Here is a 17,634-nt window from a genome sequence, read left to right on the forward strand (position 1 = left end):
GTAGATCATGATTTCTCACACATGCTGACGTCGATTTCAATTTTGTAACACACAAAATTAATTCTTCTTGCATTTTTGAAGCTTGTTCAATCTTCTGATAAGTCTAACAATAACGCTTCCCTTATTCTTCTTGGAAACCTTTCTGAGGACCTTCTTGGCTTGCTTCTTAACCTTCTTTGCCTTCTTAATGGTCTTCTTTGCCTTCTTGGTAATCTTCTTGAGTCTCTTCACAGCCTTCTTGACCTTCTTGTTCAACTTCTTCAACAACTTTCTGAATTTCTTAATCTTCTTTTGGCACTTTTTGATGAGAACTCTCTTGTTGCGACGAATGGCCTTTCTGACCTTCTTGACCTCTCGATCGAGTTTCTTTTCAACCTTTCTCTTAATTTGCTTGACCTTCTTCACTGCCTTCTTTGCACTCTTCACAGCTTTCTTGGCTCTCTTGATTGCCTTCTTGGCCGTCTTAATTGCCTTCTTGATGACCTTCTTGACAATCTTCTTATTGCCCTTCTTGATCAACTTCTTGGCCTTCTTGATAATGTTCTTGGCTTTTCGGACAGACTTGTTAGCCTTCTTTTCTTGCTTTTTAGCTTGTTTGGTGCACTTCTTTCCAACCTTCTTGACCTTCTTGGCAGTCTTTCTGGCCTTCTTTTGTTGCTTCTTCTTTTGAATCTTTCTCTTGATAGAGCACTTTCCTCGCACAATCTTCAACTTGCCAGCTAAAAGTTTGATCTTGTCTGGAATGGATTTCAAAGACCATTGCTTGCCTAATTTCTTCTTCAATACCAACAACTTTTTCACAACCTTGTTGAGTTTCTTCACTTGCTTCTTCTTGAGACCCAATCGACGAGCAGCCTTCTTTTGAATCTTCTTGATGGCCTTCTTGGCAGCCTTCTTCACTGCCTTCTTTGCCTTCTTGACTTGTTTCTTCAATTTTCTTGCCTTTCGTTGACACTTCTTGGCCTTTCTCTTCAATGCTCTTGCTGTTCTTCTGTACTTCTTGGCAATGATTCCTCCAACCTTGCGAGTGAAACGACGAGCCTTCTTATATGCCTTCTTATACTTGGTCATGAATCTCTTGGAGAGTCTCTTCCATTTCAAGTATTTAGAAGTGAGCTTTTTCAAGATCTTTTTGGCCTTCTTGGTTGCTTTTCGTTGAGCCTTCTTGATGGCCTTCTTTGCCTTTTTAGATGCCTTCTTGACTGCCTTCTTGATCTTTCTTGAAGTCTTGTTGAAATTCTTGGTGAGAGAACTACTCTTGAACACTCTCCATTTCTTCAATGGTTTTGGAACGGTGATTTTCACTCCGGTTGGTTTTGGAGATTTCTTGCTGTTGACAGTAGGTTTTCCTCCTTTCACTGCTTCAGTGTCAGCAGCAGCGAATACAATTGCAGCACTGAGTAACAATGCGAGAAGTGTATAAAGCAATACAGATTTGGACAACTTCATTGTTGAGAAAAAGTTGTTGTTGTTTTGTTTTTTTCTGTTGATGTTTTGAAAGTTGTAGTACAAGTGGCGAGAATTTATAGAAGTGATTGGAGTGATGATGGGAGATGAGTGTAAATACTTGTTGTATGAGGGTGCAGTAAAGCAGGAAGAGACACGGCGGGTTCATGATGAAGGTTGTATTCGGGTAGTTAAATGTGACATGATTGAATTTACAAGTCGAAAATTGACGATTAATTGTGTGAAAAAGGATGATGGCAGGTGACAGCAGGTATTGTTTTGAACTCTACTAAAATTGATGTTGTTCATTGGAATATTGAATGTGATACAAGCAGGACGATACAACGAATCCTTGACATTTCTCACACATGAATCAATCTGTACTCAATCTTCTCTTGTTGAAACTTACTTGTGAAAGCAACACTTTGGGTAGAGTAGAGTAAGTACTGTAAATTCAGGTATTTTAAAATATTAAAAATTGTGTGAGACAGTTTAATACAACCATGTCAATTAATACTTAATGTCGTAACCTTTCTTGAGTGCAAACTCGTTGAGCCATGTGGCAATTTCCTTGACTTCTAAGGCTCTGGCAATTTTAACACTTTGAGGATCCAAAGGATTGGAGCTTCTTAAATCCAAGTGGTGAGCTCCTTTTTCAATGTACACTAATTTAACTTTGCTATTTGTTTTAGTTGGTGCTAGTACACCTCCTGTTGTGATGTTTCAACCATATTTTAAAAAGCAAATAGGTAAGAAATCAATGATAAAAACCATTTCAATACCATCAATATTGCCAATTTTTGTGTGATTGTCATCCACAATAAATATTCAATAACATACCTCCATGCCAAGGATCTAAATCTCCGTTGGAAAATACAATATTAGTTGCATCTAGGACTGCTCGTTTACCACCATAATTTGTAAGTATCCAATTGGTTCTTGGAGTTGTCTGCCACTTTTGTTGGCAGTATGCAATAAATGCATCAAGATTCCATGGTGAAGAGATGAACATATCAGTTGCAGGGTATTGACCAATTGGCATAACCATTTCAGTACATGTTTGATATTCCCATGCATTGTCTCCAAGTGATGGACTATCTGGTTGAGTTAAATTATTACAAAAGCCAGCACTTCCACTGTAATTGTAGTAAACTGAGGCACCTTCAAGAATAGCTTTAAGGTAGCTATCAGTTGTAATGACAGATTCCTTGCTCATCAACGTAGCAATACGATTACAAATTTCATTGATTGGGAAACCTGGTAAAGGTTGTAAGAAGCTGTTTGGATAAGGATAATCAACCATTGGTAAAGTTTGATATGCTTGATTCAACCATCCAATCAATTGATTGACATCATTAGAAGTTCTAATACCTGGAGAACAGACCTTAAATTGCATGGTAAGCTTTTGCAACATGGTTGGAGTATTATCTTGAGATATCTTTTGCAAGGCATTGAAGGCTGTTTTGATGACAGAGTCACAAGTCTCGCGGTAGACAGCTAAATTACTGGCCTTATTGAAATCTTGAGTACAGATTTGATTGTAAACATTGGGAGGAGTGAGACCAGTAAATTGGAAAATAGGAGCACTTGCTGCTATTGCTCCATCGACAATGTGTGGATATTTAAAGCGAATCCAAGAAGCTAACATTCCACCATAGGATCCTATTTTGAAGAGTCATTTCATCAAAGAAATTTTAAAAAGTATATGAACTTACCACCAAATGCACTATGCGTTCATGTTGGGTTGTGAATGATGATATGTTAAACACACACGTGGGTTTAAGCACAAAAATAAATGGTAGTACTTATGATACTACTTACATGACAGGATTTGTTCTCTTTTCATCCAATCCAAATGTTTCAGTAATGAAATAGGCATAATCCGCAAGTGCTTGCTCGCTAGTCAACCATTTAATTTTATCAGGTTTGAATGAATCCACGGGTCCAAAAGGATTGCTGACACCATAATAACGGTGCTCAATAAATATGATCAATGCTCTAAATTGTGGTGCGATATCAAACATTAGACCAGTATTTTCATAAAAGTTAACAATATCTCCTTCATTTCCAGTGTAGAGAAATACGGGAGTATTAGGCTTGATTCCTCCACTTCCAACAAATTGATCACAAATCAAATATCGTTGTGGGAAGGTTTTATCATTGGTAAAATCAAAATGATCTAATTTTTGTTGGAAGAATTTGGTAATATATGGAGGCAGAGAAGATGATCTAACCTTTTCCGATGTTCGCGATGATGAATAGGCTGCAGGATCTCTCATTCTTCTCATAAAAGCTTGAACAGAATTAAATGCTGATGATGGTTGTGCCAATGCCAATTCATGATGAGCTATTCCTGTCATCATCATGATGAAAAATAAATTCATCACAATGATGCCGAAAAATGAACAAGTTCGATGTTGCACCATTTTTTTTGTTGACAGATTTTTTCGGAGTTAACAATTCTTTACAAGATTAAGAAAACTCAAACACCTCTCAGAAGAGATTTTGTAAATAATTTCAATGATACCGGTCATAATTTGTGATTAAATAGCAAGACAATCAGAGGAACAGATTTCGCAATAATTACGGTTGTCAAAGGTTATTGAGTTAACACCAAAAAATGAAGCGAATCACGACGAGCCGGAACTGTCAACGAAGGTCAACCGTCAGTGTGCTTGGCTTTATCTTCTTGACACTGCTCCTCTACTCATCAATGAACCTTGACCGATTCATTGTTCGTGCTTTAAACACCACTCAAAAAAATTCACACAAAATTCATTTCGGAAATTATCAATGCAATAGATATTCCCCAATCGATCGACAAGTATTGGTCCCTAACGGTGCCGCGAACATATACACACCTCTTCATACCCAAATGGCCAGTTGTAAACTCGAAAATTTATGTCTCACCCAGAGCGGAGAGTTTGTGTTATTTCAATCCCATAACAGAATTCTTCATCATGACATGAATGAACTAAATTCACGTCCATTTGTATTTGTACAGGGATCCACTATCGATTCAAATCGAGGAAATTTCTACATTCGACACATAAATGGAGATTTGGTTTTTGAAAAGTCACATCCTCACAATCACACCATGGCATTTGTGACAAGAATCAAGAAAAAAGAGAGTGAGTGTGGTCAACAAGATTACTTTTGTGAATCTCAAGTTGAAGAAGAATATCATTATGATCCCATTGCACTCTCTCCAAATTTTACTTATTATGAAAAACCAGTATACGCACTGCAACGATATGCTGCTGGAAATATAGGTCATATTTTCGCAGAGTCTTTGGCAATGATTATGGGATTAATGATGAATTTCAATCATCCTTTTGTTGAAATGGAAACATTACGAGAAAATCATGTCTTGTTTTTAGACGATCTCTTTGATTTGTCTGGAGAAAATTGGAGAGGAGCTTTTGGTTATGATTCCACTAAAGCAGAACATTATTCGTTACTGACCATGCAACTCATAACTAAAAATCCAATGTTACAGCTCTGTAGTAGAGATGGTATTTGGAGAATTGAGAATGCTCCATGTAGAATCATGTCAACACTTGAAAATCCTCGAATGACTGAATCTATTTCGTCCATGACACTTGATTCATGTTTTTCAAATATTTATATGGGTCACACTATTAGTAATTTAGTATTACATCCATACGGAAAAGAAGGCCTGTTTATGAAATTGCGAGAATTTATTTATCGAAACTTGAGAATATTTCCATTTGATCAGACGTACAGCATTTCCCAGAAAAAGAAGCAATTTAAAAGATATTTATTGGAAAAAGATATTGTCATTGCATTGCATCAAAAGGATAAGAAAGGTCGGCACGGACAATCTTTTCACAATTCTGAAGAGTTTCTCAATTACTTGCAACTAGAATTACCAAAACAACCATTCATTCAACAATTAATGCAGAAAAACAAGACACTACAACGACGAACATTGAAATTCGATATCATTGATTTCTCTAAATTTCCAAGCATTGCCGATCAAGTCAAATACTTTGCCAATGTCGATGTTTACATTACCGATCCAGGAAGTGCAGCTTACTACTCTCTCTTCTTTCGTGAAGACACGACTGTGTTTCTCCCACCTACGTGCCATCGATTAGGTCGAGAAATTCACTGTTTCACTTCTCATGGTAAGCTTGTGCTCTCTTCATTACCGAATATTCAAATGTTGGACATGATGGAACTGAATGGAAATCAAGCCCAATGCAATTTTCGACCAGCACCTGACATGTATTTTAATTGTAATTACAAGTTGCCATTGAAACTCATGTTGAATCAAGTCATGAAAGCACTTAAAAAACGATATCGAATGGTATTAACAGAATTTACAGAACTAGATTGAAAAGCTCATCATCAATGCAAGCAGAAAAGATCATGAGGAAAAAATGAATCATCCACTCCGGTTGATGATGACGATGAGAGAGGTGCGAAGAGTGGCCACCCCGCAAACGTTTAATAATAATCGTTGTTTTTGTTCGGTTTACAACCATCAAATTATTGGGATTTTATCCGTACATCCGATCCGAATGAGTGGACGTAATGATGATTTTTATTATCGTAATGAGATGAAGCTTTGGTCAGACCATGATGATGGAAATTTCAAGACTCAAATTCAAAGGGCAATTTCAAAATTAATGGGGAATAATATAGTTGTTGATTGAATTGGTCATTTCAAGGAGTCGTTGATATGGTGGAAAATTAATAATGGAGAAAAACTCTTGCACAAGAGTCGTTGTGTTGAAAAAAAACAATGTTGTCGCCTTCTCCTCTCACAAGAGTCATTGCACTCATACTGTTGATAGTGGTCACCACTAGTGGTACAATGGTCATTGCTCAAGCTGACAAGAAGAATTGGGAACGAAAAGCTAACATGATAACAAAACGTAGTGATTTATCTGCTCAAACGATTGGAAATTTAATTTATTTAACGGGAGGCTGTGTTAGCTCTCAATCCATTGCTAAGGATTCTTCATGTCCAAGGTATGTGTTCATATATGAGATTTGTGAGACTATTTAACATTGTTACAGCATTACCAATACGATGGAAATTTACAACCCTACAACTAATACATTTTCCTCTGGACCAGTGATGCCCAGAGCACGATACAGACACACAACTGTTGCTGTTGCTCAGCGATACATGTTCGTCATTGGTGGCAGAGATTTGCAGGATAATATCATTCAACCTGTGGACATCTTTGATACTGTCACGTCCAAATGGACAACTCATCCAAATGCTTCCTTAACTTCCGAATGTTGCTCAGATTCAATTGCGTTTGTGTTGAAAGACACTGCCACTGGACTTGATAATATTTACCTTCCAGGTGGATACTTTGCTAATTACAGCGCTTCAAATGAAGTGTTAATTTTGAAAACTAGGAATACCAATAATGAAGGAACATTCCAAAGGGGATTGGTATCAAATATTAATACTAAGAGAGGAGATTCCATGACTCTGACGTATAATAATAGGGGATACGTCATTGGAGGATTTTTAGAAGGCGATTTTTGCAATCCAACTGGAATTGTTGAAATGTATGACCCTTCACAAAATAAGTGGACCACCCAAAAACCCTTGGCTCATGCTAGAGGAGATGGTGCTGCAATCATGATTGACGCAAATTTATTTGTCCTAGGTGGAGAGACGAAGGATAAATCATGCAACTTTTCTGTTCCCGTTGCTGATGTTGAGAAGTTTGACTTGCGTACTTCGTCATGGAGTGATTTTGTTTCTTTGCCAACAGTACGATTTAGACAAACAGGAGAAATTTTCGGCGAGGTTATGTATGTTTTTGGAGGTCAAATTGAGAACTCTACTGCTAAGGAATACACTGTTTTGGACTGGGTTTATGCTTTCAATTTCACAAATGTCACATATGCGAGAGTGAGTCAGGCAAACGTTGCCACTCCGTTTTGGTGGTGTGTGTTTACATTACTGCTCTGTGTAATGGTGAGCTTGTTAGGTTTTTAAAGTTTGCAATAACGAAACCTTTACTGATAAATCCGTATTCTGTTAGCACCTCGTTCACATACCAATAATTCTCCACTACGATCGTTTAAACATAAGCCTTGAGGACGTGCAAAATTGTGAACATCAACCTTGTTAATCAATGTCCACTCCAGATGTGTACTTTCAAATAGACGATAACAAAGGACTGTGTCTTGTGTTGGAACAATTAGGCAGCGAGAAATAGGATCAAATACGGTGCCGTATGTATTAGAACCAGATGAATGGATCAGGCCAGCATTATTTTGCAAGCAACTCCATGTTTCCTGGCACACATCAACTTGTTTAACAAAAAATTCAATTTTCTTCCATCCTCCAACGATTAGATAATGATTTTTGCCCATTTCAAAAAAATTAATCCCTAACGGTAATGTATTCATCAACGCTACCACATCAATCAATGTTCCAGTGTTTGAGTCCAATATCTTGACTGTTCTATCGAAGCATCCGACGAACAGTTTTGATTGAGATTGCATTATTGATATTCCAGTAGCTCCTTGAACACAAACAGAAGTCCAAATTTTCCCTTGGAGTGGTGACTCTTCATCACAGTCGCTATACTCTTGATCACGTTGCTTATTGAACACAAAACTTTGTAAATCATACTTGTGGAGACTTTTATCTCCTTTGCAGTCAAAGAACAAAGCATCTGAAAATGCGTTTCTATAGCCTTCTTCAATACATAAAAACATGGGACCATAAGATGGGGTGGGTATTGAAAACTGGAATTGCTTAGAGTTCAGGTCGAAAAATAGTATTCTGCCGGGATCTCCGCAATCAGTGCAAATTATGTACTCGTGATTGTACGAAATTTTTACATCAAAGGGCTGGGATAAAGGAGCGTTAACTAATTCAATATTGGTCATTGTTGTATGATGGTCATCATGTTTTCCCAATATTGCTCTCAATCTACAACTGTGTACTGCGAACCCTTTTTTCCATTTACTCCTCATCTTGGTCTTTAATTTTTCAAACAAGATATATCCATAACGGTCATCATCACGTATGTATATTTCGGGTGATGATCCAACACAATTTTTTAAAATTAATTTTACAGGATCATCATCGTCATATTGAACAACACTATTACTCCGGTTGTAAATCCCCTGGCTAGATTTTAACATAATTTTTTGTTGTTGGCAGTGGTATTCCGCGGCTTGATTCAAACCTGATTATAAAACCACACGAGCAGTTTCAGAATGCATTTTTTAAATTTTAGAATTGAATGTTGTTTTGAGGTCTTTTGACTTGATCAAGGCTTCTTCATATTGACATCAAATCTTCTTCTGAAACAATGACACCTCCCAGTTGTAGGACCCCACACCCACAAAAAAAACAACACAATAACCTCTGGGTTCTAGCAAACTCTCGCTTTTTCGAACCTCAGGTAACATCATCAAGAATCTTGCTGTCGTCATGCATCATGAACCCTTCAACATCATCACGAATGAATAACATTCCGAGCTCCTCCTCTAAAGCAGCTGCTTCAAGAAACAGCATACCTGTTGATTCCAGTAGTAAACAAATCTCGAAGGCCATTCTTTGTTGATGAACAAGCAACAGAATAATCTAAACAAGAAGGAGGTGTTTACCATAATTCATTCAAGCTGTACCTTGAGTTATGCACCATATTGGAGATGTATGTTTTCTTTGCGTTGCCATAGTACCATACAGAAACTTTTAATCTTTAATATTTACACCTTTCACAATTTCCTCCTACAGATTACACTTTTGTGGATACTTCCTCTTGCTTTTCAGAGTTATTCATGGATTGAATATTGAAGGTGCCTGGCTCCTTCTTGTCTTGATGTTGAATAGGGCCCTTTTTTGTTCCTGTTTTTCTCACATGATCCTCAGCCTCTTTTTCACACTTTTCATTCCACAATGGGCTGTACAATAACAATACAAAAACACTAAAAATGACAATTCCCAAAGAATGCAAAAAGTAATCCAACATATGCAAATGACTTGCAAAGGTACTTGTTAAAAAACCAATAATAGCTGCTACTATCTGTAAAAAGGCGCTCAAAATCATTCCAGACATTAATCCAACTATTTTGGTGAACGGGCGATTCATGAATGGAACTTTCTCCTTTGTTGTGGATACATGAGAACTTGTTTTGTTGACAACATGAAGCAGTCGAGTACTGACAACCGTGAAAGTCACTAAATTAATGACATTGGCAATAAAGTAGAAGCATAAAAGCACGATTTGAAACGGGACTGCTAGGGCTTTGTTAAGAAGTGTCATTTTCACCAACAAGTTCAAAATGGCATTAAGAACAATCACTAGCCCCAAAGTACCACCCGTGACCATGTTTACGGTGAAGAGTGACCACTTAATGTAGGGATATACTTTCCTTGATATGGCTCTAGCTGCTGCAGCTGTTGTCAAGCTGTAAGAGGTTGTCAACAATGTTTGCAAGACAAGAGTAATTTGGCGGACATAATAAATGAGTCACCTTTCGAATTTTATCCAAAGTACAATCTACTTACAACATATCTTGAAGAAATCCAATGATGATCGTAATGGTCATTATGGTAGCAAAAGAAAAGGCATTTTCCAGTACTGCAAATACCCATAACACAATTCGAAAATCGAGCAAATTGGGAAGCACAATCCATTTCCTTCCATTCATATAGAGAGATGTTCCATTGTACACAATTCGGAAACACAAAGCAACAATATCCACTCCAACCAATAATCCAGTTAGTAAAAAGAGAATCTTTTGCTTTCTTTTCATTTCATCTCGTAATTTGATGGCATAACCAATAAGCACTCCCAACAAGATGCTCAATACAATGACATAGAACGCAGAATTACTGAGAGAGCTAATGTTTTCAGGGGCTTCGGAAATTTTACCTTGAGTGGCGTTGATGGTTTGGAATAGAGTAATGGGAAGGAAATTATATGACTCAGTCATTGGGCCTTGAATTGAAATTCTTTAGTTTTTTTGGTTCAGTTGCGGTTGCTACAAGATTGATTTGATTTCGAAAAACATCTCCTTATCTTTGTCTCTTTCATCATTGACAAGATTTGAATTGCATTACAGAGCTATTAGTGAATAAATGCAGAAAGATCTTTTCTGATTTGTCTTGATATCTCGTTTAAAACAACAACCGTTGAAAGTTTGGGATATATCTTTCTGAAAACTCCTTTTCTGTTTGAAAATTGTAAAACAGAGAGGTATGAACATGTCATGGATGTCTAATGGTAGGTTTAACCTCAATGTTGACTATGTCATGATTGGGATATATTCTCTGAAAAAACATTGTTCTTCCACCACAATATTCTATGTATGAACACTGGAATTTGCATGTCGTTCCTGCTGTTGGAAAAGTATGGATATGAAAAACCAAAGACAGTTGATCATTGAGAGATACTACTTATTTATCCTTAGTAACTTAGCATATTACCCGCTTTTTTAAAATATGGAAGTGTTTTCGGTTTTCGAAAGATGTGAAACGGAGATATGAACCAGTAGACGCGAGACAACAATGTTCCAAGAAAGGGAGGCATATTTGTCATCATCAGAAATGTCTTCATTGACATACGTTTTCTTGCTCCACAATCCTCTTCTCCTTCAACATTGTCATCATTGCTGAACGATGAATTTTGGAAATTGGAGTGCATTGTTGCTTATTCTGCAAGGCAATAATCAATACTTGAGTACATAATTGTCCTTTTGAAAGAATCTTAACTCCATTAATTCGCTAATAAACACTTGTATTGTTTGAAAATACTCTCATCAATACCAATATTATGTATGTCTAATGTCTTGAGATTAATAAGCTCTCCATTTGAAAAATATTTAAGGCCATCATGACCAATCTTGCAAGAAGATGCATTCAAATATGTGAGACTTTGCATTCCAAAGATGTTTTTCGCTCCTTCAGATCCGAATAAATCAGTAGTAACGTCCAAAGTGATGAATTCTATTTGGTGTAAATCAATAACTGAGAAAGCGGCTATCGAGCCATATCTAATAAACTTGAAGAGTGTTGATGAAAATCTTCCAAACTTGTCACTTTTTCTTGTGAGGTTGAGTGTTGAGTATATACTCTACCAACAGAAAGAAAAATGAGTAGGTTGTAATTTTAAACACCACAGCAATGATGCATTGGCACCCCAGTCAAGACATTCCTATATTTCATGTGTTGCAATGATGATGATGAAAATAAGGAAAATTATAAAAAAATATTTTGCTGTCTAATCAACGTATTGGAATCATTGGAGATCAGAAACGGAATTGCTTACTGTGAAATGAACAACACTACTATCTTACCCACTGATCCATTTGTAATTAATGATTTGAAAATGGTTGGACATGTCTCTGATTTGAATGAAAATGGTTGCTTTTGTCTCTATTGCATGTATTGTAAAGAACGTAGACGTTTCTGGATGAAAAACATACAACTCATACTCTTAAATATTGCATTGATCAAAAAGTGACAATTCATACCATTATTTGCGCCCTTCATATGAAACTTAGAATTGTTTCGAATTTGATTTCCCAAGTGCTTCTTCGTATTAACTCGCCTTCATTATGGGAAATAATTGAGACTAGAATTAGCAAGTTATATCATTGCTCTCAATTTCAATTTAGAAATACTGAGGCTGAAGAAGATGATGAATGCAAAGGAGATCAATTTCTTCCACAACTGCCATATTTAAATGGGAATCAAGCAAATGTCATCTTATTCAATTTTGAAACTGTGTTTGATGGAATTTTTGATTATATGGAAATCATGATTTGGTTGTTGACAAGAGTTATTTTGTTCCAATATGTTGAAGGAGTAGATACACTCAAAGGAAATGTGCAAGCTAAGAGTAGATTAGAAATATTATGTAAATGGCTTTGCAAATTGTTGATTGAGAAATATCCAACCTCAAAATTTGCTTTCTATTTTCATATTCTTATTGTTCAAATTCCTGAATTAATATTTCTATTCGTCCATTGTGGAGATATGCAAACGAAGGAAGTGAAAATATTCATGCTTATCATATTCTCGGATTAGAACGAGCTACTGCAGCAGGTAAAGAAAATTCTCCAATGGTACAATTAGTTTTCCAAGAGCTTGTAGAATCTATCTTTCAAATACACACAATATTCCATGACAAGCAAAACTTGTTGATGATGGTAGTGATGATGGAATGGTGTTTGAATGGTCCTCCGAAGAACAAAGAATTTATACTCTACTCATGAAGTTGGAGGTTGCTAAAGAGCGTCAAATTGGAAGCTGGAAAGGAATGTTGCACGAGTTAATAATGAAAGCAATACTCAGAACGCTCATCAAAGTTTTCAACGCCAAACAAGTCCCATTCAATGAAATGATTAAATCCGTCTCCGACCATGATAGATGTTGTTGCTATGGTGTGTACTATCACTAAATATTGTTCGATGATTCCATATTCAAGTACGTCTTTAATTCTGATTTGGACATAGGTTACTAGTATGTATGATGATTTGTGTTTTTTTGTTGGTTGACATGGGAGTTATCGGTCAACAGCGTCCGTTTGCCATCGAAAAAAATGTTTAATTTCTTCTTTCAACGGAAACCCACTCCGGCTAGAAACGTTGTTGCGGTTGATCCTTTTGGTGGAGCGCTTTCGCTCATAATTTCTTTCCTTGATCAAAAAACCTTTCTATCTTTTGCTGGCGTTTGTAGTTACATCCGTGATTTCATACAATCAACAGAGGTAACTAAAGCATTTGATTCTAACCTTAAGAATACAGATACAGATTGCTTGGCGATGAGACAACTCAATTTTAAAAAAGTTTCCTTCCACAAACTGTTCACCGAATTGTCCTTCACAAAAGTATCTGTTTCCAAAAATCAAATGGCGATCCTTTTAGCATCCAACAAAGTTGATACGCTAGTGTTTAAACATTCCCAATTAACATTCTCTGATATCACATCCACAATTTCCAATCTTGTTTTTGAAAGTGTTTCAATTAATGCCATTACTATTAACAAAATAGGAAATGTGTTCAACAACATTAAGCATTTGTCTTTTAAGCATGTCGGTTTTAATTGGAAATTGATGGAATCATTTTTAAAGTTGAAGTTTAAATGTTTAGAAAGTTTATATTTCAGAGACGATCAATTGGATACTGATTGTGCCAATATTTTTTTAATGAGTAGTAATTTTAAAACTCTAAAATCTATTGCATTTAAGCATTGCTCTATACAACACATATCCAAAATAGATAGAAACAACTTTCCACATTTAGAAAAGTTTAGCTTTACGACCGTTTTTATAGATGATGCTATTATTATAAACATTTTAGAAAGTCAGCTTGATCTTAAAGAGCTCTATGTAAACGCCCACATAACACTATCAGAAAAAATAGCTTTATCTTTATTGAAAAATCCTAAATTAAGTATTGTTAAATTGCATTCATATGCTCGTAGTGGTGCTACACGGATAAGTGATGATGTATTTCTTTTGTTGATGAGTGGGCTAAAATATTTAACTGAAATTTCCTTACAAATACCATCTCGCTTGATGCCTATTTTAACTGCAAATACCAATGTACGACTGATTAGAATTAATATGGTAGACATAGAAAAGGATCCGTCTCTGATTCAGTCGCCATTACTCAATTTTAGATTTCAGTCAATGCTTCAAGTATTAGATTTATCCCACTGTTTATTACGAGATTTAGATTGTGCTGCCATCAGTTCCTCTAATATCAAGGAACTAAGCATCATTTGTTGCAGTTTTGTTGACAATGGATATTCCAGCTTAGCGCATATGACTCAACTGAAAACCTTAGTTCTTTGTTACCCTAGACTCTTAGGATCCGCTTTCGATACTTTTTTCTGCGGGTCATTAATTTCACTGGAAAATTTTGAATTTTCTCCAAGTTCTAGAGAAACTAATTCGACCGAGGATTGTATTAACGTACCAAAATTGACATTTTTTAAATCCAGTCATCCCACTCGTTTTGATATTGAGAAAATTTTACGGAATTCCAGAATAGTTACTTTGGATCTTTCTGAATGGGGAGGCACTCTAAGTCGTTATGTTGATTTCGAATTCATACATCATCTACTAACAACCAACAAGCATTCCATTTCTCAACTAATATTACCTTCAAAGACCAAAGAAAAGAAAGACAAATATTTAACTCAATCATTGAAATTACAAAAACAGTTCAATATTCAAGTTTCATTTAAGTAAAAACACATGTTTCGATAATATAAACAACAAGAGTTTGGAATTAAAAATGCCTACAGGTTTAGCGGGGCGTTTTACCTTTGGAAGTGCATGTTTCTCTCCAGAGGCTTTTTTCATGATGATCTTTGATTTCTAGGTTACATACTATATCAACAAATAGGTATTTATGATATCTAGATGTACGTTTTGAAAATTTTAATATTTGTGAAGTAGTTGTTGAGATATTAAGGATCAAAATGAGCTTTCCCGGTCAGATCACGTCAAATGTGCCTCTCGACCAAAATATGTAAAATAATGATGCCATTTCTTGGACAGATATTAGGTTTTAGTCCATAGAATATAGAGAGAGTTGAATTTTTAGTAGCTACTAAGTAGTTATTGAATTACACTTTAATACTTCTCACCAGTCCGAGAGTTGTTATAACAAAGTAACCATTACGATTTAAGGATTACTGTTTTCACGTATTGATAGAGTCTGACATTTAGAACGTAATCCACATCTCTGTTGAGGAAACTATGATGTTTCGATAATGTAAACAACAAGAGTTTGGAATTAATTGGAGGAAAACTAATGGGTTTGTAACTCGCCAAACAACCATCCTTTGAAAAGGATTGGTGTTTGAGGGATTTTCTGCATAATTTGTCATTAGACTTTATTGAGCAGAGTCCCGAGCATTTGAAAAGGGGTGTAGAAGGTAAAAAACTCCAAAAACCGCTCAGCGGAAAAAAAGGAGAAAACCAGAGAAACGCAAGGAAGTAAGGAGGAAGTGATGAAGAAGAGATGGATTGTGATCAATTCATATTATCATAAATAAACCAGGTGTCAAAGGTGGTGACAATGTCACATTAATGTAAAATTAATAATACAATAAATTAAGGTTATAAAAATAAATATTCAACTACTTGTCGAAAAGATTCGAACAAGGCAGTCCCGCACTGTCATAATGTCCTTCCTTACCACAAGAACATTAAGGATCAGCGAAAAAGGAACTTGAAAAGCATAAGAAAGCATGATAAGGGTGGGAGTGCGATGGGTGGGAAGTCACTAAGCAAAGCAATGAGAGACGAAGCTCGAGTATGCAGGGTTTGGAAAGAGGCATTCGGCGATTTTCTCAATAACCAGACATAATCACACTATTTCTTCAAAAGAGACCCCCTAGTCGTTTGAGTTTATCTATCTTTTGATGGTATTCACTTGCTCTAACTCGTTGTGGTTCTTGAGATATGAACTCTTAAACTACAGGCGTTTTTCTTCATCGGTGATAGAGTGGTCAGAAAACCACCATCGTTGGGACATGAGATATTTGCATTCAGTGGTGACTATTGATCATTAAATATTTCAATTCTGTGAAGTAGTTATTGAGATTATAGACCTTAAAGTTGTGATAGTAATAAAACCTTAGTTGTAGATTTTTATTAGGGATTTTGAGATGGTTCAAGGACTAGCATCTTATTTCTCGGATTTAAGGAGATAGACCTTCCTAAAGTTTTAAAGATTCATGAATATTTTTGACTTTTAAAAATTTTTTAAAAATATTTTTAGCTTTCATGTCAATATCAGTCTCTGGTGTGACTATTTGAATAAATTAAATTGATATCGGCTCGAAGAGACAATGTCAATCAATGTTTCTGTTTGATATCATTACATCTCTATTGCAATAAATTATATTGTGATGGCCGTCAGTAGTACATTCGTACTAGCGACATCATTGGATAGTGAGCTAAGTTGGTTGAATAGTTCAACAAATGGTGACAGGTGTCAAAATGTCGATAGAGTTTAAGCAAAATCTTTTTTGTAGATCTCACGAAAATAATGGGGGTCATGATAGAGCATTCGATCAGGTTTAGGGTAGTTTTCGAGAAAATCAAGTTTGAAGGAGTTTCATCGAGTTCAAAAATGACATGAAAATTTTTCAAAAAAAAATTAAAAAAAAATGAAGCCAAACTTCCCTGCATTTTTGAGGTGATCATCATCAAGATCGGGTCTTGTTTCCATTCATCATCATGTCATATTTATATTGATCACATCAAATGTGTACATCATGATCAACATTCATCAGGAATATTTTGTGTGTATGAATACACATGGAAATGATAATTATCAAATAGTAGCGGTTAGAATTGTAGTGAACTGCTCCCGTTGGATATGATGATCATGGAATGAATCTGATGATCGGAATGTTGTTACAGTGATCAGAAACCATAGAATTGATCGTTGATTCAGTTCAAAGTGATGGTCATTTCGTGAATGGTATTCAAGTGAAGTGTGATGGTGGCTCTATGGTAGCGCTGAAAAGTACGATCGAGACAAGTACTTCACATAACTTCATGAAATTGATATGGATGGTTGTTCTGATCATTCAAACAACAAATCATCAGTTTTATTCATTGACATGATTGTTTCATTGAATAGGAGCACTTCGCTTTTCTCGGAAAACATCATTTCTTGAGGAAGGGTACAACTCTCCTCTCTTGTTCATGTCTGGGTTTGGGTTTGGGTTTGGGTTTGGGTTTGGGTTTGGGTTTGGGTTTGGGTTTGGGTTTGGGTTTGGGTTTGGGTTTGGGTTTGGGTTTGGGTTTGGGTTTGGGTTTGGGTTTGGGTTTGGGTTTGGTTTGGGTTTGGGTTTGGGTTTGGGTTTGGGTTTGGGTTTGGGTTTGGGTTTGGGTTGGGTTTGGGTTTGGGTTTGGGTTTGGGTTTGGGTTTGGGTTTGGGTTTGGGTTTGGGTTTGGGTTTGGGTTTGGGTTGGTTGGGTTTGGGTTTGGTTTGGGTTTGGGTTTGGGTTTGGGTTTGGGTTTGGGTTTGGGTTTGGGTTTGGGTTTGGGTTTGGGTTTGGGTTTGGGTTTGGGTTTGGGTTTGGGTTTGGGTTTGGGTTTGGGTTTGGGTTTGGGTTTGGGTTTGGGTTTGGGTTTGGGTTTGGGTTTGGGTTTGGGTTTGGGTTTGGGTTTGGGTTTGGGTTTGGGTTGGGTTTGGGTT

The 17,634-nt window shown here is 36.3% G+C and overlaps 8 protein-coding genes across 8 annotated transcripts; 4 read left to right on the plus strand and 4 right to left on the minus strand.

The window, feature by feature from the left end:
* Positions 1-57: 57 nt before the first annotated feature.
* Positions 58-1,449, minus strand: C9374_013650 (uncharacterized protein; the record flags this gene model as incomplete). The annotated part of the gene is made up of 1 exon (XM_044689550.1): positions 58-1,449. One exon carries the CDS (start codon positions 1,447-1,449, stop codon positions 58-60), a length of 1,392 nt encoding a protein of 463 aa, XP_044541870.1.
* A 507-nt stretch (positions 1,450-1,956) lies between these two features.
* Positions 1,957-3,872, minus strand: C9374_013651 (uncharacterized protein; the record flags this gene model as incomplete). The annotated part of the gene is made up of 4 exons (XM_044689551.1): positions 1,957-2,156; positions 2,287-3,108; positions 3,162-3,172; positions 3,268-3,872. The coding sequence occupies 4 exons, from the start codon at positions 3,870-3,872 to the stop codon at positions 1,957-1,959; spliced, it is 1,638 nt and encodes a 545-aa protein (XP_044541871.1).
* A 449-nt stretch (positions 3,873-4,321) lies between these two features.
* On the plus strand, positions 4,322-5,809 carry C9374_013652 (uncharacterized protein; the record flags this gene model as incomplete). The annotated part of the gene is made up of 1 exon (XM_044689552.1): positions 4,322-5,809. The coding sequence occupies one exon, from the start codon at positions 4,322-4,324 to the stop codon at positions 5,807-5,809; it is 1,488 nt and encodes a 495-aa protein (XP_044541872.1).
* A 408-nt stretch (positions 5,810-6,217) lies between these two features.
* Positions 6,218-7,438, plus strand: C9374_013653 (uncharacterized protein; the record flags this gene model as incomplete). Its single annotated transcript, XM_044689553.1, has 2 exons — positions 6,218-6,447; positions 6,496-7,438. The coding sequence occupies 2 exons, from the start codon at positions 6,218-6,220 to the stop codon at positions 7,436-7,438; spliced, it is 1,173 nt and encodes a 390-aa protein (XP_044541873.1).
* Positions 7,439-7,458: 20 nt separating this feature from the next.
* Positions 7,459-8,340, minus strand: C9374_013654 (uncharacterized protein; the record flags this gene model as incomplete). Its single annotated transcript, XM_044689554.1, has 1 exon — positions 7,459-8,340. The coding sequence occupies one exon, from the start codon at positions 8,338-8,340 to the stop codon at positions 7,459-7,461; it is 882 nt and encodes a 293-aa protein (XP_044541874.1).
* An 857-nt stretch (positions 8,341-9,197) lies between these two features.
* On the minus strand, positions 9,198-10,398 carry C9374_013655 (uncharacterized protein; the record flags this gene model as incomplete). The annotated part of the gene is made up of 2 exons (XM_044689555.1): positions 9,198-9,870; positions 9,971-10,398. 2 exons carry the CDS (start codon positions 10,396-10,398, stop codon positions 9,198-9,200), a joined length of 1,101 nt encoding a protein of 366 aa, XP_044541875.1.
* A 1,558-nt stretch (positions 10,399-11,956) lies between these two features.
* On the plus strand, positions 11,957-12,493 carry C9374_013656 (uncharacterized protein; the record flags this gene model as incomplete). The annotated part of the gene is made up of 1 exon (XM_044689556.1): positions 11,957-12,493. One exon carries the CDS (start codon positions 11,957-11,959, stop codon positions 12,491-12,493), a length of 537 nt encoding a protein of 178 aa, XP_044541876.1.
* Positions 12,494-13,007: 514 nt separating this feature from the next.
* On the plus strand, positions 13,008-14,663 carry C9374_013657 (uncharacterized protein; the record flags this gene model as incomplete). The annotated part of the gene is made up of 1 exon (XM_044689557.1): positions 13,008-14,663. One exon carries the CDS (start codon positions 13,008-13,010, stop codon positions 14,661-14,663), a length of 1,656 nt encoding a protein of 551 aa, XP_044541877.1.
* Positions 14,664-17,634: the final 2,971 nt, after the last annotated feature.

The sequence above is a fragment of the Naegleria lovaniensis genome (genome assembly GCF_003324165.1).
Source record: "Naegleria lovaniensis strain ATCC 30569 chromosome Unknown tig073, whole genome shotgun sequence".
Classification (NCBI taxonomy): Eukaryota; Heterolobosea; class Eutetramitea; order Acrasida; family Naegleriidae; genus Naegleria; species Naegleria lovaniensis.